The sequence below is a fragment of the Fukomys damarensis genome, unplaced genomic scaffold (assembly GCF_012274545.1).
Source record: "Fukomys damarensis isolate Sample0158 unplaced genomic scaffold, DMR_v1.0_HiC HiC_scaffold_37, whole genome shotgun sequence".
Classification (NCBI taxonomy): Eukaryota; Metazoa; Chordata; class Mammalia; order Rodentia; family Bathyergidae; genus Fukomys; species Fukomys damarensis.
The window spans coordinates 4,863,424-4,884,909 of NW_022900949.1; the positions used below are offsets into that span (position 1 = coordinate 4,863,424).

A 21,486-nucleotide genomic window follows, 5' to 3' on the forward strand; every position below is an offset into this window, starting at 1 on the left:
TTTGATACAGTCTCACTATGTAGTTGAGACTGACCTGGAACTCACTATGTAGCCCAGGCTGGTCTTGAACTCACAGGGATCCTCCTGCCTCAGCCTCCCGAGTGCTGGGATGACAGGCATGCACCACCACACCCGGCTTCCTATTTTCTTTAATAATTTTTATTTTTATTTTGTGCAACACTAGGGATGGAGCCCAAGGCTTTGCACTGAGATATAAAGCCAGGTCTTTTTCTTTTTTTTTCTTTTTTTCTTCTTTTTGAGAGACATTCTCAATAACTAGCTAAATTGCCCAGGCTGGGCTTGGAACTTGGGATCCTCTTGCCTTAGCCTGCTTGAGTGCTGAGTGCCCAGGTGTGCACTGTTATGCCTAGCTTAACAAGGTGCTATGAGGGCCGGGGATTTAGCTCAGTGGTTCTGCCACCTGCCTCGCAAGCCCAAAGACCTGAGTTTGATCCCTGGTGTCCAAAACAAAAACAAACAAACAAGGTGCTATGATTTTTTTGGTGTCAGTATGTTTTAACACAACTATCCAGCGAACCTGAGTATGGTCGTACGTGCCTAGAATCATAGCTCCTTAGCAAGGTGAGGCAGGAAGATCATAAATTTGAGGTCAACCTGGGCAAATTATTGAGAGTCTGCCTCAAGATAAAATAGAAAAGGCTGAGATGTAGCTCAGTAGTACAGCACTTGCCTACTGTGCTTGAGGTCCTGAGTGCAGTGCTCAGTACTTGAAACAAACAAATATCCTGGGACCAATTGTTCAATCGGATCATCTAAGCGACAGGTTGTTCACAACACGTGTCCTTTTATTCATGTATTATTTGTGGCTCCGGGAACAGAATTCAGGGGTGCTCTGCCACTCAAATATACTTGCAGCTATTTTGAGACAGGGACTTGCTGAGTGGCCCAGGTGGACCTGAAACTTCTGATCCTTTTGCCTCGGCCTCGCTTAGCGCTGGGATTACTAAGGCTAGCTTTAACATTTTGTTTGTTTCAGAACCTTTCCTGGAGAGGTCACTGGCAGCAAGATAAGAAGCACCTCAGTTCTCCTGGTTGCTGTCAGGGTTGTATTAACTTGCAGACTTGCAGGATGGCAGCTGCAAATCCATCCATCATACCTGGTAAGTTCCGGGGTAGTTTCCCTTCCGCTGGTAGAAGGGGCACCTCCTCCATGGAAGAGGAATAGATAAGAGGGGCTGACGTGAGAGGAGGGGGTAGAGCTCCACCAGCACTTGGAGCCCTGCGGTTTGCTCGTGTCTGAGTCACTGCCCTTTAGGATTATGGAGTAAAACGGTGTACAGGGACGGAAGGGCAGAAATCGTAGAGATGGTAGGAACTGCGCTTCCCAGTAGATGTTTAAAATGAAATCGGGGAGGATACCAACTCCACCCTCCTGAAGTCAAACTGTCTTGTGCGTCAGCTTTCCCTCCGCTGGGACCCGATCCCCAATACCCACAACTAAAAGGAGGCGAGGTTTCATCTGTCTCACAGTTTCGGGGGATTCAGTCCATGGTTAGCTGGCGCCCTGGCGGGAACATGGTGATAGAAGGGCCTGGCGTACAAAGATGCTTGGTTCATGGTGGCTGTGAAGATGAGCAGGGGCGCTGTGCCCGAGTCTCGCGTCCTTCGCCTGCCCTTCACACTTATCCAGAAGTGAGCTAATCCGCTGAGCGCATCTCATAATTCAATTAAGTCGACACGTCACAATTATTGGTCACACTTGGTCTAAGAAAATTGAAACTGTACATTCATTCCCCATGGGGACTGTGACGTCTTCTCTCCTCTCACTCTACCTGTTCAAGTCCCTGCGTGTGCACATCAGAGAGTCACAGACATGGAAAACACCCACTGGGAGTCACAGGTGAGTCAAGCTGTTTTCTTCTTTTTCTTTTTTTTTTTAATTAGCACAGGTTTCCAGCACATAATGATTACATTCATCATGGGGAGTTGGTACATGGCTGTATCACATCCTAATTTTTTACAGCCTCTTCCCCTCTAATATCCTCCCCCTTCCAAGATGTTTTCTTTCTTAAGAATACGTTCCTGGGCCAGGGACTTAGCTCAGTGGTCCTGCTCCCTGCCTTGTAACTACAAGGTCCTGAGTTCAATCTCTGGTACAAAAAAAAAAAAAAAAGAATACATTCCTGTCCTAGAATGAATGTGACTCCCAACACTCACGGCTCAGCCTGCATTTCAGACCTTCGGCAGTGAGGTTCAGCATCTTCAATAAGATGTTACCACTGCTTGCAATATGCCTCTTGCTCAGTACCTTTAGGGAAATTCAGTGAAATATACAAGACTTCCCTAGACACAAAAAACATGTGCTCATTCTGGGAGAAATGATTTATCACAAAGCATGTGCTCAGGTCTTACGTTGGACCCTGGAGGTGGGACAGAGTGAGGCCTGTAAAAGGTCTCAGGCTAGAGGTGAAGACATGAAAGCCTGCATTTCATCATGTAGTATGGACGGTTTAAATCCCTTTTTGCATATGCGTTGGTGGGAATTGAACCCAGGGCCAACTACATTGCTCGGGAGCACCGAGTTATACCCCCAACCTTTTTAACTTTGAGAGTCTTGCCAAGTGGCCCAGAGTAGCCTTGAACTTGCAGTCCTCCTGCTTCATCCTCTCCTCTAGCTAGGATTAGAGACATGGGCCACCCTATTCGGCTGCCATGCTGCTTTAAATCCTGGACACGGGGGCCGGGAGTGGTGGTGCACCCTTGTAATTGCACAACCCAGGAGGCTGAGGCAGGAGATCACTGAGTTCAAGGTCATCCGGGGCCCCATGGTGAGTTCAAGGCCAGCCTGAACTAGATAGATAGATAGATAGATAGATGATAGATAGATAGATAGATAGATATAGATAGATAGATAGATAGATAGATAGATAGATAGCGAGACAAAAATTTAAAAAACAAAAAAGAAAGAAAGAAAAAGTTCTGAGGGCCCAGCCTGGATTAACTCAGTCCCATCTGCAGTCACTGTGAAGCAGGTCTTTCACCGCTGCAGTTGTTGCTCAAAACCTTCCCAGGAACAATAGTGGGGTTACCCAGTGGTTTATACCCATGTGCTGGTGTTCCAGAACTTGGTAACCTTCGAGGATGTGGCCATAGACTTCACCAGAGGGGAGTGGAAATTGCTGGACCCATCTGAGAGAGAACTCTACCGAGATGTGATGCTGGAGAACTACAGAAACTTGGCTTCCCTGGGTAAGGCTAACACCACCTCTTTGTTTATTCACTGATCTTGAGCATGGGTTTCTGGGATGAGAGAGTCCCGACCACCTTGTGCCGTCGATTGTCCATGGGTTTTACTTTTTGCAATACTGAAGCTTGATCCCAGGGCCTTGCACATGCTAGACAGCAGTCGTACTGCTAAGCCACACCCCAGCCCTGAAAGGTAGTTTGCTTAAAATTACTGCTCTTAATTTTAAGCCTGACTTCTGAGGGATCATCCTCAGTGCCTTATGGTTTCTGCCAATGCACAGTAAAGTGATTTTTTAAAAATTTATCCTGAGTCTTTGTGATGCCTTGATGCTTCTGGTGACATAAGACAAGGTCCACTTCTACTCTCTGCTTGAGATGGGTCTTAGGATCAGTTAAAGGAGAGTGACAGGATTTCTTCTGTCCTCGGTCTTCATGGTCACCTGCACAACCTTTTATACCTCAGAAACCTGGAGCTTCCCAACATCTCTATGATTGTCTAGTTCTCCGTGCTGTCCTTTTTTTTTTTTTTTGGTAGAAGAATTCGATCTCAGGACCTTGCACTTGTATGGCAGGTGCAGAGCTGCAGAGCCAAATCCCGGGCATTTTTAATAATTCTTATTTATTTATTTATTCTGTGATTTCTTTGTAAACTCTCCATCAGCATTAAGTGAAATCATAGCCTGTAAGTACCTGGCCATGTTGCTAAAGGGTTATCTTTCATTTGGCAAAACAGGCAAACTCTTATCATTTGACTGAAGATTTTCTTTTTGTTTTTGAGGCAAGATCTTTCTGTGTTGTCCAGGCTTGCTTGTCCTGAAGTCTTGATTGACCTGCCTTATTCTCCTTGGTAACTAGGACTGTAGGCATGTGTCACTCCACCTGGCTGATGTACAATTTTGATTTGACAGTGGTATAGAAGAGGTACCGATTTAGTGGCAACCATACTTTGAAAGAATTTTGATCTTTCCTTGCTCTATGACATTCAGGGTGGTAATTCTCATACATATAAGGTCAGAGAGCTGCACCTGTGAGTGAACAATGCAATCAGGAGGATACACAGCCAATCAGTATTGTGTGCCTTTCGGGTTGCCACCATTTTTGTGATACAGGTACACGTGAAGCACTCATAATCCCCAAATCTGAATCCAAAATGATCTCCAGAGTCTGAACATTATGAACCTCACATTAGGGCAGAAGTTTTGGATTTTAGAGCATTTTAGATAATAATTTTTTGGATTAGAGATGCCCAGCTTCTAAAGTGTACAAACATTCCCAAATCCAAAAGATTCCATGTTCTGAAATGTTTTAATTCTGCACATTTTTTTGATTAGGGATGAGAACATGTATTCGATCAATTACATGGGATATATACTGCTTTGTTTTAAAATAGAAATTTTTCATTGTTTATTTATTTACTCTTTATTTTATTATTTTTTGAAATTTTTATTCTTTTTGGTACCAGGGATTGAACTCGGGTCCTTGGGCTTGCGAGGCAGGTGGTGGAACCACTGAGCTAAATCGCCGGCCCTTACTTACTTAGTGACATTGAGACAAGTTCTCACTATATAGTTCAGGCTGGCCTGGAACTCACTATGTAGCCTAGAGTGGCCTCAATCTTATAGCAATCCTCCTGTCTCAGCCTCCCAAGTGCTTAGATTACAGCCATGTGCTACCACACCTGGCTTATTTTTGAAACATCGCATTTTCAATTCATGATGAGTTTTACTGGAACACACCCCTAATATAAATTGAGAAGCATCTCTACTTTGAAGGTAAAGATTTTTTTTCTTGTTGAGTTCTGAGTAAAATTAAATAGTGGTGGTAATCTGAAAATAGAAATTCTCTAGGCAGCTAGGCGTCCAGAAAAAAAAAATCCATGCTTACTTTATTATCATTATTGTTAGGATTATTAAATATGGTCTTGTAGTCTGGGCTGGGTTGAATTCATAATCTTCCAGCTTCTGCCTCCAAAGTGCTGGAATCAGAAGCATGCACCACCATGCCCGAGTTTGGTGCTTTTAACAGAGCTAAAGCAGCCACCTCCGTGTCGACTTCGATGGTGCTGGTTTTTGGCTATGACTCCGCTGATATGGGGAAGGAGGAGGAACAAGAAACAGGGGACCGAATCTCAGTCTTCACAGGTTCCACATCAATGGATTCAACCAACTGCCGATCAAATATGCTTGAAAATAGCTTGTCCCGAATATATTTTTTTCTTAACGTAATCGCCTAATCAGTGCAGCATAACATTGTTTATGTTGCATTAGGTTAGTATAAGTTACGTAAAGATCAAGGGTATGAGAGGCTGGGCCCTCATAGCTGATGTACAAATACTGGGCCTGTGCATCTGCAGACATTATATTTAGTGGCAAACTTCTAAGGACACCAACGTATTACTGTGATCTCAGATTCAACTGTCAAAGAACCTGCTCTCTCACAAAAATTCGGTAATTTCTCTTGACTCCTTACTTTTCTATTTGTTCTGTGATTTTAGTTAATTCCCAGAGATCTGAAGGAGTTGATTTTAATTGTTTCATCTACTATTTCTTGGTGGCAAAGGGAGCTAACCAAGTCTTTCATTGTCCCATTCCTTATTATTACTGTTTTTTGAGATGATATTTTACGTTTTCCCTACTGGTGTCCAACTCTTGGGCTTACGTGACACTCCTGCCTCAGTCTCCTGAATGCTGGTGTTACAGGCATACACCACCATGCCTGGCCCATTTTGTGACTCCTAAACACATAGTTGACCCACCTCTAGAGCCTCAAAGATTCAGTTGCCACGTTGTCTTGGAAGTTGTTTGCATTGTACTTTCCTCTCTTGTGTTTCGTTCTTCATCATAGGACACCAGCTCTGCAAACCTACTCTGATCTCCCAGCTGGAGCAGGAGCAGGAGCCGGAGACTGCAGAGAGAAAACTTCACCAAGACCCTTGTTCAGGTGAGCAGCTGGCGTATGAGTGTTTGGAGTAACAGCTCTGGTTGAGAAAGGTGCTCATGATTTTTTTTTTTAATAACCTTTAAGTTCAAGAAGTGCGTTGACTTTTTGTTGCCATGACCAAACACCTGAGAAAAACAACTTAGAGGACAAGTTTACTTTGGCTCAGGGTTTCAGGCCACGGTCAGCAGGCTCCTTTATGCTCCTGGTGAAGGAGAAACATTGTGTCAGAAAGGCACATGGTTGGAAAGCTGCTTACCTCAAGGAACCCAGAAAGCAGAAAGGGAAAAACCCAGAGAGGAAAGGAGCAGGGATGATACAGTCCTCAAAGATACATCTCCACGACCCATCCCTTTTACCTAAGTGCCCATCACCTCCTAAATATGCCATGAAATCACGACCTGGTTGATGGATTAGTCACGGATGAGTTACAGTCCTCATCAGTTCATCACCATCCAAAACCTCTACCTCCGAAGGCAGGAGACCTTTAGGGGGACATTGTCGATTTAAACTACAATCAGGAGAAAGTACAGGACCTTTGGTATGCGTTTCTTCACGAAGCTTCAGCTTTCTGTGGTCTTTCATCTTTAATCTATCATTTTCTGCTTTCCTGTGATCTGAGAGAAAAATCTGTCTCCCCTTGTAGCACTTGCATTTGGAGCCCTTGCCTCGTTTTCATTTTGCATAGCTCAGAACAGCTTCTGTCTATCATTTTCACTCCTACTGGAATCGTTCCTTAAGTGTTGCATCACATACTGAATCATCCAAACGTCACTGAACCTGAACCTGTTCTTTCATGTTCTCGCAAAGTTCCAGGTCAGTATTGGTGGAGAGATCCACACAGGCCTTACTCTTTTGCTGTCGTCACCTCCCTGTTTCATACTCTAGCAACTGCAAGTTGGGTTTGCAGTTGTTTCAGGTTGGGTTCGTGTTTTACCTGCCACTTGTTAGCATTGTACATGAATCCGCTGTTAAGTAGGCGTGGTTTCACTTCCTGAGGATTTGGTATGCACAGTCAACTGTGGTCTGAAAATATTAAACGGAGAATTCCAGAAACAGGGTTGGGGATGTAACTCAGTGACAGCACACTTGCCACTTAGGCACAAGACCTAAATTCATCCTCGGTACTGGAAGAAAAATGAAAAACAAGGAGAAGGCATAAAGGAGCGTAGTGTGTTGTCTGGTGAGGTGCGGGCATGGGCTTAAGCCAGGCTTGTTCAACCCATGGCCTGCTTGCCCTCTTTAATTTTACAGTAGTAGAGATTGAGCCCAGGGGCCTTTTCAGTGAGCTACATACCCATTCCATTTTTAATTTTTTTAAAATTTAGAGACAGGGTCTTACTAAAATCATTTAATAGCACAGGGTGGTCTTAAACTTATGATCTTCTTGCTGCCCCCTTTTTTAAATGTTAGAATAGAAATGATTTAAAAAGAAATTCTGTTACTTATACTCATGAACTATATTGGATATTTTACATGAGGCTCAAAATGTTCCTCTTTACTCGGGGGGGATCCAGGCAAACCAAAAGACAGGACACCTCCGGTTACTATATTTCTCCTGGGGTCCTTATAACTTCATGACAGCATTATTACAGTGCCCTGACTCTGGCCCTGTTGAGGCTGTCTGTGGCTTCCTGTTCAAAATGTGACCCTGCCTACTGTTGCTATTGACCAAAAGGTGAGACAGCCGCAGCCTGAGGAAACCATCACCAGATTTTTGTCCTACTCTGGATGCTCATCCTCCCAAACTGTGGGCTAACTATAAAGGTAGCTTGACTCTGGTATTTTATTATAGTGATGAAAAGCTGCCTAGCACAGGCAGCACCTCTAGACTGTGAGTGTGATACTACTGTGTGTGAATAGAGCCTCGTCTTCTCCCCTCCAGTGCCTGTCCTCCAGGGCTTTCCTCAAGCCCCTGCTTGTGTACATCAGAGAAACACTGCATCACAGGTGAGTCGTGATTTCTTTCCTTTCTTTCTTTGGTTAGTCCTGTTGCTTAGTGTTAGGTAAAGTAACAGAGTCTACAAGCTCAAATGTGGTGGCCTGGAACACGCAGCAAGACTCTGTCTCAAAAGAACAATGAAAGCAACCAGCAGCCAAAGAAGTAAACAAATAAAATGCAAGAAGGATGCTGCAGGACTGTCGTATGGACATTCTGGGGGGAATGATTTATTCACAAAGCTTGTAATTTCTCTCATGCTCGTTTTGTGCTCAGGTCCCAGTTGGACCAGGGAGGTGGCTGATAGCAGATTAACCCGAGTGTAAGCTCTCAAGAGTGCAGAGGGGGATATCGTTGTGTGATAAGATGCTTGGAATGCTGGAGACCTGCTGGGATCACTGAGGCAGTGAACACAAACGTGGAAAGGGGCTGAGTCTTGGATGAACCCAGCGCCATCTGCGGTCAATGGCGGGGCTGCCCAGTGGTTCACACCAATGTGTTGGGGTTCTAGACCTTGGTAACCTTCCGGGATGTGGCCGTAGACTTCACCAGAGGGGAGTGGAAATTGCTGGACCCACCTGAGAGAGAACGCTACCGAGATGTGATGCTGGAGAACTATGGAAACTTGGCTTCCCTGGGTAAGGCTGACACCAGCTCTGCATTTATGCATTGATCTTGAGCATGAGTCCCGATCATCCTTGTGGTATAGGTTAGGTTTTTATGGTCGGGTTTTGTTTTACAGTACTGGAGATTGAACCCCAAGCCTCCTACATGCCAAGCAAGGGCTCTGACACTCAGCTATATCCCCAGTGGACTATATTTTTAGAATATTTTTAGTGTACAAAATATTTTTCCCGGGTATGTTGACAAAGTTGTGCAAGTATCACCCCTGTCCAATTTAAGGATATTTTCATTGTCCCGCCCCAAAGAAAGCCTGTATCTGTTCAGAGTCACACCCTGTTTCCCCATGCCTACAACCTCTGATAAGTGCTGCTCTCCTTCATCTCTACAGATTTGCCTGTGGAAGACATTTCACAGGAACAGAATCATATAACATATGTTCTTTTGTTACTGGCTTCTTTCATGTAGCAAGTTTTCAAGGTTTATCCAGGTTGTAGCACGTACAACTCATTCCTCTTTATTACGGAATAATCTTCTTTCATATTGACATACCACTTTTTAATCAATTCATTATTGATCGACATTTGAGTTCTTTATACTTTCCTGGTACTAAGAATAGCGCTACTAGGAACATTCATTTATGGGTTTTTATTTGTTTTGTGTTTTGTTTTTGAGACAGGGTCTCACTATGTAGTTGAGACTGACCTGGAACTCACTATGTAGCCCAGGCTGGTCTCGAACTCACAGCGATCCTCCTATCTCAGCCTCCCGAGTGCTGGGATTAAAGGTGTGCCCCAGCATGCCCAGCTGAGTTTTTGTATAGGTATTTATTTTTTACCTTTATTTTTTTTAGACAGTCTTGCTATGTAGTTCAGACTGTCCTTGAACTTACCATGTGTTCAGGGTGGCATCAATCACAGCAATCCTCAGCCTCCTGAGTACTGGGTTTATGAACATAAGAAATTTCGCCTGGTTTTGTTTATTTATTTATTTTGGGTTTTTTTTTGTTGTTTTGTTTTTTTGAGACGGGGTCTCACTATGTAGTTGGGGCTGACTGGAACTCACTATGTAGCCCAGGTTGGTCTTGAACTCACAGAGATCCTCCTGCCTCAGCCTCCTGAGTGCTGGGATTATAGGCATGTGCCATAAAGCCTGGCTTGCCTGGTTTATTTTTTATATTGCGTCTTGCTAAATTGCTGAGGCTGGGCTTGAACTTGTGACCCTATTGCCTTAGCCTCCCAGAGTACTGGGGTTACAGTTCTGTGCTTTTATACCCAGCTACTTTAGCATTTTTTAAATCAGTGCCTGATAGTAATACAGAATAATGAAATTTGTTTTGATCACTGGTGCATACATATAACATATATTACTTTCATCCCTGTCACCCCGTCTTCTCTTGCTCTCTCTTCCTCTCCTCTTCCTTCTCTAGGGGAAAATTGTCTATCTTTTACTTTCCTGGACATAGGTTTTGATTTTTCTTGCATATATGCCAACGTGTGGAACTATCTTGATTTTTAAATTTTTTTTAATTAAATTATTTTTTTAGTACTGGGGATTGAGCGTGGGTTCTTGCACTTGCGAAGCAGAAGCCAGAACCACTGAGCTAAATCCCCAGCCCATATGTTTAACATGTTGAAGGGCTAGTCAAACTCTTTTTGCAAATGGACTATTTACATCCCCTCCAGCAATGGGTAAAGATTCAAAATTCTCCACATTCTTTTTTTTAATTAAGTTTTTTTCAGTCCATTTTTACAGTATACAATGATTACAATCATTGTGGGGAGTTGGTACATATACATGACACATCTTAATTCTTTTATTTAAAATTTTTTGTATAGCTCCTTTCCAAATTCTTCACATTCTTCTCCATACTTACCAAGTGGTATTTGATTGTGTCTTGATTTGTGTTCATCTAGTGACTAATGAGATCAAGCATCTTTTCACATGTTCATTGGCTGGACGTATAGCTTCTTTAGAGAAATGTCTGCTCAAATTCGTGACCCATTATTAAATTGGATTGACTTTTTCACTGACTGAAAATGGTCCTGCATTTCTAGATACAAAACACTTGTCAGATTCATGGTTTCAAAATGGTTTCTGTTGTTTTGTGCGTGTTGTCTTATTGCTCTCTGATTTATCTGTTTTCTGGACTCTTAATTCCGTTTCACTTGTTCACGTGTCAGTCCTTATGCCAGCGCCATTATGTGGATTACTGTACCTTTGTAGTAAAGTTTGAAATTGGAAATGTAAATGCTCCCTTGGTGTTTTGTTTTGTTTAAGATTATTTTGCCTATTCTAGATTCCCTTGCATTTCCCCGTGAATTTCAGAGTCAGATTTCAGCTTCTCGAAAGAATCTGTACAGAATTTTTTTTGGTTCCAGGGATGGAACTCAGGACCTTGTACTTCTCAGGCAGCTGTGGTGGTACTGAGCTAAAATCGCCAGCCCAGGAGACAGGATCTTGCTAACTTGTGCTCAATTTGTGCTCCTCTTGCCTCAGCCTCAGAGTTCTGGGGTTACAAGTGTGCGCCACCACACCTGACTCCTAGTGGGATTTCAGGAAAGATCACGTTGGGCCAGGGATGCAGGTCAGCATAGAGTTCTTGACTGGTATGTGGCAGGGCCTGGGTTTGATCCCCAGTGTTGCACCCAAAACAAAACCAAATAAAAAGGTTGAATCTGTTGATCAGTCTGGTTAGTATTGCCGTCTTAGTAATATTTAAGGCTGAAGCCTAATATTCAATAATAGTTTTCCACTCTTTGAATGCAGGTTGTCCTTTAAGTGATTTAGCTGTCCTTTAATTCCCATTGGCACTTTGCTTTATTTTCCCCCTGGTGGATGCTGCCGTGTGAAGCCAGGTCTTCTGTGTGCCAGAGGTGAATTCGATGAGGGAGCTACACTCCCAGGACACTTAACAATTTTTTTCTTTTTTTAGATTTCAGTCTCTGTGCCTTAATTTTTTGGTTGTTAAGCAGTACTAGAATTGAACCCAGAAGTGTTTTACCACTGAGCTACCTTCCCACCCCTTTGTATTTTTATTTTGAGACAAGATTTGTTAAGTGCCTATGCTGGGCTCGAACTTGCAATCCTCCTGACTCAGTTTCACGAGTAACTGGGATAACAGACATGGGCAACTATCCCTGATTTGTCATGTATTTCTATTTTAGTTTTGTTTTTAAGTTATTTCCTTCTTTTGGGAGGGTGGTGGTTGAGAGAGGGTCTCATTATATAGTCCAGGCTTGACCTTAAACCCTTGGCAATCCTCCTGCCTCAGCCTCCTGAATGGTAGAATTACAGGCCTGCACCACCACACACAGCTTCGAAGTAGTTTCTTTCTGATGCTATTGTCAGGGAATTGTTCTTTTAATTTCACTCTTATTTTTATCTACTGGCATATGTTTGTGTTTTATTACAAATACATCTATGGTGAGGAATTGGTACATATACATATTGTTTCTTAATTGCTTCATTTTCCTGTCTCCTGGTCCCCATTCCATACCCCCTTCACACCTCCACAAAGTTTACCTCTATTTCCTATCATCTCTCTTTTATCTTGCTCTTTAAATTATTTATGCTTTGGGTTTCTAATGTCAAAGAAACCATGGGATATTTAACTTTTTTTTTGTTAGACAGGTCTCTCTGTGCAGTTCAGGCTGGCCCTGAATTCACTATGTAACCCAGGAGGGCAAACAGGCAGTGATCCTCCTGCCTCAGCCTCCCAAGTGCTGGAATGATAGGTCGTTTTTTGGAACGGGGTCTCCTTCACACGAGCAAGGGCCCAAGTTCGATCCCCAGCACCCCACCCCAACCCCCCAAAAAACAGAAAAGAAACAAGGTCTTACTATGTACTTTAGGCTGAACTTGAACTCATTATGTAGCCCAGAGCTGGAGATAATCCACCGAATTAGTCTCCGTTCTGTTTTTCCCTTTGTGAAGTGTATCATGCTATACACCCTGTCCGCATTATCACGTCTACTGCTGTAGAATCACAGTTCTTGTGTTCACGTGATCTGCATTTTATTTGACAATGTATAAGACACATGATGCTATCTATTTGGGTATGTGGAAGTGAAAAAGTAAAAGCTTATCCTACGTATGTATATGTGTAGAGACTAGGAAAGAATCTAGTCTGAGGAGACCTCGGTAGCATCCATAGTTTCAAGCATCCCCTAGGTGTCTTGAAACTTATTCCCTACAGATCCTGCTGTTTCACTATTTCTTTTCAAAAATCTAACTTTTTTCCAGATGTGATACTTTTGCCGCCAGCCAACCGGCCACAACCTATCCGAGAAAGCTCAGAAAGACAAAGAGTGAGTGACAGGAAGGTAAGATTCCTGTGGCGTAATTTCCTGCCCTCCACATTCAACGTCTTGAAATCCCAGTAGTAGAAAATGAACCTGGGAAGTAGAGGGTAGTTAAAAGGAAATGTCATTCTACTTTTACCACAGAAAGCAAGAGATTCTCTAAACATTCATGTAAAGAAAACTTATATCTCTATGCAAATGGTGAATGGAGAACTTCCAAAATATTTCCATAGAATATTTCCATTAGATATTCAGTGTTGAAAATGGAAGTTAGTATAAAGTGATTCTGCGTTAAAACTCTGCGTCTGATGCAAGCACTTGATGTATCATTGAGCTCATTCTAATGAGTAAACTCAAGTAAGTGCGAAACTAGGCAGATGCACAGAGAAGATAATTAGGTAAACTCTAATCTTAATACAGTGCTTTTTGTTTGTTTGTTTGCTTGTTTTGCAGTACAGGGGATTGAACCTAGTGCTGTATACAGAGCTACATCCGCAACCTTTTTTTCAACTTTTATCTTTATTTTTCATTTTATTTTTCAATTGTATTTATTTATTTATTTTCATTTTGGGGGCACAAGCTTGCTAATATATGGCCCAAGCCGGGTTCCAGTTTGTGATTCTGCAACATTACCCTCCCAGAGTGTGGGATTACAGGGCTGTGCCAGCACGCCTGGATAATAAAGTATTTCTTTAAACATAAGAGAATATTTTTTTTTTGTGATGCTGGGAATCCACCCTGAGTCTTTGTGTGCTCTGTGCAAGTGATCTTCCACTAAGCTACTTGGATAACCCCTACCTAGTAGAATTTATATGGGAAGGGAACCAAGACAACATAACGAATGTGGTCAAGCCTATGGTGACTGCTCATTTTAATCAATGGAAGCCAGCATGTGGAGGGAACCCCACTAAGTGTCACATAGTTGATGAAGTCTTGCACAGAAAGTCTCACATTGCTCAGAACAAACAAGTTCATGCTAGAGGGAAATCTCCTCTGTCCCTCGCATCTGAGAACCATCTCGGAGATTTTCCCATGTGTGGAACCACACAGGAGAATTAACTTTGGGGAAAAATCCAATAAAGGTCACAAAAGTGATGTAAAATGGCATCCACCCATCACGAGGCTCTTCAAGAACAGAAGAAAGCAGAATTCTATGAATGGAGTATCTGTGAGAGCATCGTCAGTTGCAGCTTATACGTTCACAAGCATGAGGAAAATCACAGCAGAAGAAAACCTCTTCAATGAGACCGATGTGGGAAACCACTCCCAAGTCACTCATACATGAAGATTGCACACTGGGGAAAAACCTTTTCCACGTGATCAATGTGGAAAAGCATTCTGCTCAGACTCTTACCTTCTGTGACACGAGAGGATTCATAATGGCGAGATACCTTATGAATGCAACGATCGTGGAAAATTCTTTAGAGATAGGTCACTTCTTAGACAACATGAATACATTCAAAATGAAAACAGAATACATGTAATGAATGTGGCAGATGCTTTCTTGGGAGTTCTAGGATTGCCATGCAGAAGCTAATACGTATTGGAGAGAAACTATAGATTCAGTGATTGTGGGCAAACCTTTACTATGCTTGCAAATCTTACAAATCATAGGAGAGTCCACGCTGAAGAGAAATTCATGGGATGTAGCCTTTGTGGAAAACTATTAAGTAGTGAGTCATCCCTTAGGATGCATGCGAGGATACGTACTGGAGAAATAGCTCTCACATGTGATCAATGTGGGAAAACATTTAGACCCAACTCTAGTGTTACTCTACACAAAAAACTCATACCAAAGAGAAGCCCTGTAAATGCAGTGGATGTGGGAAAGCCTTCAGGGACAACGTGTGTCTTAAATGTATCTTAAAGGACACATGCAGATGCACAGTGGAGAAAAGCCCTTTGAGATGTAAGAAGCATTCAGCATAAAAGTTTACCTTGTTTCTCACAGGGAAATTCACATGATAAACAAATGATATGAATGTAAGAAATGTGAGAAAACTCAGAAGGATCTCATCTTGTAGGACACATACAAAGAATCACACTTTTTAAATGTAGTGAGTGTGTCAAAGCCTTTAGTAGGAATTCATTTGTTACAGCACACTAGAGAGAAACCCTGTGAATGTGATCAGGGTGGGAAATCATTTAGTCTAAAGTGCAATCTTCTTGTGCACCAGACAATCCATACAGGACAAAAGCTCTCTAAGTGCCAGGACTATGGGAAAGCTCCTATCTTTTTTTTTTGGTACCAAAGATCAAACTCGGGACCTTGCGCTCTGGAAAGCTCCTATCTTAACATATGAAGATTCCCACTGGAGAGAAAAACATTTAGATCAGGGGGATCCCCAGCACCAAGCCACAAACTGGTACCAGTGCATGGTCTGTTACGAGCCAGGCTGCACAGGAGGAGCTGAGCACCGTGGCAGGGAGCAAATCTCCCAGCTGCTCGCCAACCCTGATCTCACCCTCTGAGTTTCACCCACTGGCAGATCAGTGGCAGCATTAGTTTCTCATAGCAGCAGAACTCTACTGTGAGCAATGTAGGTTTCACCCTCCTTATAAGAATCTAATCTCTAATAGGGCCAGGGATTTAGCTCAGTGGTGCTGCCTGCCTTGCAAGTAGAAGGTCCCGAGTTGGATTCCCGGTACCAAAAAAAGAATCTAATCTCTTAATGATTTGAGATAAGTCTGAGGTGATGCTAGTGCTGAGGGATGTAATTATTGTGCATTGCAGTATATACTGTTAAAAAAGAGAAACTGAGACCTACCCCCATTCAAGGTAAATTTATCTTACATAAAGCCAGTCGTTGGTGCCAAAAAGTTCAGAAACTACTTTTTCACATGTAATCTGTGGGAAAAACTTCTGAGGGAAAACTTTCATCATTTTTCATAGGAAAATTCACATGCAAATGAGACAATATGAATGCCAGGAAGGTGTGCAAGTGTTTAGGAGTCTTATAACTCACAGGAGACATGAAAGATCAAACCGGGGAAAAGAAACCTTTTAAATGATGTGAGTGGCAAATCATTTAATAAGAAAGCTTTTCTCAAAATGCACATGAGGATGTACTTTAGAGAGATTTCTAAGTGTAATCTGTGCAGGAAAATATTTTAGCATAGAGTGCAATCTTACTGTGCACTGGAGAATACATACTGGAGAAAAATTAAATGCAGTGTCTTTGGCAAAGCTTTCAGAAAAAAATGTGTCTTTCAGCTGTCACTAGGAAACTCATGATGGATGAAAACCTTCCAAGGGCATAACAGAATAGCTCTACGTGAACCATCAGTCTTTATTTAGACGCATAAGCAAATGCTAACTGATGGGGAAAATGATTTTTGTAAAGAACGTAAGAAAGTCTCAGCAGGAGGATATTCACGTGGGATAAGCCCAAGTTGTCCAATGATTGAGTTAGGTGTCCCCGTGTACTCCCACATGCCTCAGAAGATATGTGAAGACTCAGTGCTAAGGGGAAGTATTTTGAGCATCTGTAAACTCGCTCCTTGAGAAAAATAAAGTTTGACCTATTGTGTTTTTGAGACAGGGTCTCTCGCCAGTGTTGCTCAGACTGACATAAGCTCATTGTATGTCCTGGGGGTGGCATCGAACTTGTGATCCTCCGGCCTCACCCTCCTGAGGGTTGAGATTTTGGGTACTGACACACCTGGCTTCAGCCACCATCTCTGAATGTGTGTGTGTGCATGCGCAGGCGCGCGTGTGTGTGTGCGTGTGTGTGTGCGGTGAAGGGGCATCTCTGGCTTCCAAATAACTGCAGTCAATCACCTCAGTTCCTGTCATTTAAACATTTTTTATTTATGTGTAAAAATTAGGCAAAATTTGATATGTGTGCATATGTGACTTAAAGCTTTTAAAACAGGACTACCATGTGATCTGGCTATCCCACTGATGGGTGTGTGTGTGTGTATATATGTGTATGTGTATATATGTGTGTGTGTGTGTGTGTGTATATATATATATATATATATAATCTCCAAAGAAAATGAAGTCAGGATACAAAAGCTAACTGCCTGGTTGTGTTTATTGTGGCACCACTCAGTCACTAAGATGAAATCAGCTTTTGTGGCAGGCAGCAGATGAGTGGATAATGAAAACACGGTACAGGAACACACGGAGCGCGGTTCAGCCATAAAGAAGAATGAAAGAGTTTTCTTAGCAGGAAAAGGAGCGGAGAGGATAGCGTCAGTGAAATGAGGCAGACTCAGGAAGTTGCACAGTCCGTGTGCGGCACTCGATGTGCAAACAAGACAAAATGGAACAAGTAATAATAGAAGTGAAGAGCAGGATGAAAGGGGACGTAAAGCAGAGGAGATTCCTGGGGATTTGGGGAGGATTCCAGGGAGCAGAGCCGGGAAGGAATCGTCATAAATCAAATGGATTATGTAGAGAAATGTGCATGGTATAGACGTGTCCCACAGAGCGCTTAAATGGGATGTGCAAGTATTGCACACACTTAAAATTTCACGTCTATTTTTTCCTTCCTTTTTATTTCAATTCCTTTCAGATAAGGCTTCACAACATAGACCCTGGGCTTGAACTCACTACGTAGCCTCAGGCAGGCTTAAGCTTTCTGTGATCGTCTTGCCTCCGCCTCCAGAGTGCTGGGGTGGCAGCCGTGTGCCGCCAGGCCCGGCTTCACATCTGGTTTTCTGTTCTCGGACAAATTGTCTCATAACGAGTGCGTCCACTAGGATTGTGGGTGCTTATGTTTTCCGTTTAATTCTGTACATTTTAAAATTCATTATTGTATGCCTTTGGCATATGTGCAGAAATGTATAGGTCCCTGATTTTGTGCCTGATAAAAAGCCTGTGTGAACCATCACTCACTGGTTAAGAGAGAACATTATCAACACCATCAAACCTTTCCTTAATGGTTCTTTTCTGTCCCTCTCCTCCCTGATTTTTGCCACTGGAAAATAAATCCTTCACAAATTCAACACCTGCCCTTTTGATTTCTTTCCTTCCTTATTTCTTTTCTTGTCTCTCCCCAAGCCCTCAATTTCTTGAAATGAAGTCTTGCTAGATACCTCAGACCAGCCTTGGAATCCCTATGTAGCCCAGGCTGGCTATTAACTGGTCCTCAGCCTCCTGAAAGCTGAGATTACTGGTGTGCACCACCATGCTATTTTTTTTTTCCTCCTGTGTGAATGTGCATGATTTTTTCATTCAGTTGTTTTGGGTCTTGAGTTGTTCACAGCTGAGATATTTTATAAGTTAGCTTTGCCATGGACAGTCTGTCCATGTCCTCTGGACATATTTTTGTTGGATGTATATTTAGGTGTGAAAGTTTGAGGTAATAGGACATCTGTTCAACAATACCAACAATTTTCTAAAATAGGTGTGATCGATTTACTTTCAAACAATCTTGCCAATGTATTTCATAATCTCCTTTTTTTTGTTGGCCCCATTGACCAATATGTCATTGTGTACATATTCTGTTTTAATTTGTTTGTTTTTTCTAGACAGATTTTCACTATTTATATCAAGCTGTCTTGAACTGCTATATAGACAGAACTTGACCTTTTAATCCTCCTGCCTCAGCCTCCTCAGTGTTGAGATTACAAGTGTGTGCTATCATCCCTGGGTAGGCTTTTTTTAATTTCTAAAATTTAATTTTGAACAATTTTAGATTCACAAAAATGTTGCAAAATTTGTACAGAGGATTGTTGTATACCCAGTGCTAGATACAATCAGATGGTCATTTGTTTCCTTTAGGGTTAATTTTTTGTTGTTGTTTTTGTCATATCTTTAACAGTGTTTGAGAGAAGGTTTTGCTATGTAGTCCAGGGTGGCCTTGAATTTGAACTCAGAGTTCAACTCCTCCTGCCTCAAGTTCCTGAATACTGGGATTTCAGGCATGTGCCAACATTCCCAGGAAGTATGTTGACTTGATGTCTGTTTTTCAGGTAATTCCTGAAAACTTCTCTAGGTAGCTAGCAAATTAGTTTTCTTTATCACCATCTCTAATGTGACACCTCCGGCCTCATTTGTGAAGAAGAGACTGTAATTTTTTTAAAAAAAGCTCTTTTGAAAGTGCCACTTTGGACTTGGCCCCCTGATACACTGTACACGTCCCTGAATCTGTCTGGGGTCCGCCGGCTGTGGTTCCCTAGTGCTTTAGTGACTGTAATAAGCTAGGATGTTGTTTCAGAAGAATCCTGGCGCCCCCTTGATGTCAGACCCCAGGATCCCAGACCGAGCCGTCCCAGAGGTAAGCAGGAATGTGGTAGGACAGGAATGAGATGTGCTTTGGCTCTCAGGGTCAGGACATCACTGATGGCACTGTGTGCCTTGAAGGTTTGAGCTGCCCTGGGGAATCGATGCCCCTGCACCTGTGTTTAGTGAGGAGCTTTGAAAATCGGACCCTCAGATCCACCAAGACTATAAATAGTCACGGTGATACCAATGTGTCAGTGGCCCTGCTCAGGTCAGAAAGCACAAGGGACCCTCCATCCAGAGAAGATACATCTGTGCAGAGCTTGTTACCTGTTGCCTCATGCGGGACTCCAACTTCCACCTCCATCTTTCAATATTCAGAGAGTAAACGCACAATTCCTTTTTGCTGTATTCCAGGTAATCTGAAGATTGAGGAACAAATGCTATGATGTATTGAAAAGTCTCTCCCTTCTTTCCTCTTTTTGTTTCTCTCTTTGTCCATTTCTTTTTTTTTCTCCATCTCTCCTCTTTTGTGTCCTTCTCCCTCTCTTCCCTCCAATTTTTTCTCCCTCCCTTTTTGTGTTTTATTGGTTTGTTTGTTGGTTTGTTTGAGACATGAGGTAAGAGAAAGGTCAGTTGGATTTCGTTACAAATGAGACTGCAAACTAATTTGTGACCCTCTTAAGATATTTTACTTTTTCATTTTCACATATTCTGCAGACAACTCTTTATTTTTTCCGTCTCATGGATAGTTTTATTAATAAAAACAAGCCCAAACTATACGCAGCCCTGCTTTACTTAGCTCTGAGACCTGATTCCTGAGGTGAGTTCTGTCGTTCTTACCTCCTTTTCTCTCTTACCTGTTTCCCCTCAACTTCCCTCGTAAGCATCCAGGGTTGTGCACAGCTGAACACAAAACTGATGGGACAGTCTTTTCTGTTCCTAGGAGTAGGTACTTTTCTTTAACTCATTTCTCCTCCCGGTCACAACCCTGTACGTTTTTACAGCAGTTCCTGTTAGATGAATGAGAAAATGGAGTCTGGTCAGAGAGCTTCAGGGGTGTCGTGAGCCCAAATCCAGGTCACTGTATCCAAGTCTGTGATTGGATCCATAACCTCATATCCAGGTCTTACACGTGGATGGTTCATGCCTTTGTAGTCATTTGCCTTTCATCAGGGGAAGTCTTTTGTTCAGACACAAAATTTATGAAGCAGAGAGCCCATGTTAGGTGGGTTCATTGCATCGTTCAACAGCGCACATGCTGTGGTTCTGTATTTTATCCCGACTCCTCAGACACTGTTGCAGAAATTCCTTAGGAAAAGCATGTAGGTGTTACGACACTGGTCAGCACATATCAATTCTTTATTTTTTTCTTTTGTTTGAAACTATAAACTTTTCAGTCTTCAAAAAACAAAGTCTTTGTTCTTCAAGGTGATCAGATTTACTTACAAAAATGTGCACGCAATACATCTTCAAAGAAGTTTAACAGAGAGCTCTATGGGAACTAAACATTAAAACGTAATCTGAAAATTCTGTTTTGTTTCCATTATAAGGTAAACAGAGCAGAACATAACTCAAGAAAATTTTCATAGTTGGGGCCTTCTCCGGGGATCAATATTATATTATTTCCATTTATCAAACTTCTCTAATGTAATAGTATTCCTTCTGGTGTGATTCTAATATCTTAATTTTCCAGTGCTACATGGAAAACACACCAAACTGTCGAAGCATGCCAACAATTTCCTTATCGATCCTCATCACAATGTGAATTCTTGGCCCATGAGCTCTGGGAAAAAGAACTGTAATGGATGGGAATGGCATTAACCACAGAGGAGACACTAGAAAAAAGAAGCTGTAATGAAGTGAAACATGTCAAGTGCCTTTAAATTCCCAGTTTCTTCATGACACGATGCTTGTATGTGAAACTATAAACAAATCGGGTATTTTTATTATAGAGTTTAGATTGACATACAGTAGTTATATACAACTTATTTGATTATGGTATAAATAAATTCTTTAAATTTATTCTTATAATTATTATTATTGGTTACTGAACTCAGGACCTTGCACATAACCAGGTAAGTGCCCCAAAGGTACCCGCACATCACCGTCATCCGGGTTTGGGTGTTGCTCTGTGTTTTGTGGAAATCTCGCCTCTCGCGTTCTTCCTCAGAAGACTTGAGAGGAGGTCCGCAGAAAGAGACTCACAGTCGGAAAGTAGTGGTGTTGGGCTGGGGATGTAGCTCAGTGGTTCCGCCGCCTGCCTCACAAGCACAAGGACCCAAGTCCGATCCCCGGTACCAAAA

General features: G+C 42.3%; 1 protein-coding gene across 2 annotated transcripts in view; it reads left to right on the top strand.

Annotated features, from left to right (window-relative positions):
* The window catches only part of LOC104850998 (zinc finger protein 560), a 24,622-nt gene extending 3,611 nt beyond the window's left edge, over nt 1-21,011 (top strand). The window contains exons 2-9 of one of the 2 annotated variants that reach the window (XM_010608135.2): nt 998-1,121; nt 1,803-1,861; nt 3,084-3,210; nt 6,052-6,147; nt 8,030-8,094; nt 8,595-8,721; nt 12,950-13,029; nt 20,877-21,011. In XM_010608135.2, coding sequence (XP_010606437.1) covers nt 998-1,121; nt 1,803-1,861; nt 3,084-3,210; nt 6,052-6,147; nt 8,030-8,094; nt 8,595-8,721; nt 12,950-13,029; nt 20,877-20,948 — 750 coding nt within the window. In that variant the 3' untranslated portion in view covers nt 20,949-21,011. Of the gene's footprint in view, nt 1-997; nt 1,122-1,802; nt 1,862-3,083; nt 3,211-6,051; nt 6,148-8,029; nt 8,095-8,594; nt 8,722-12,949; nt 13,030-13,461; nt 13,669-20,876 lie in introns of those variants that run through there. The other variant, XM_010608128.2, reaches the window with a different exon arrangement.
* The last annotated feature ends 475 nt before the right edge of the window (nt 21,012-21,486 follow it).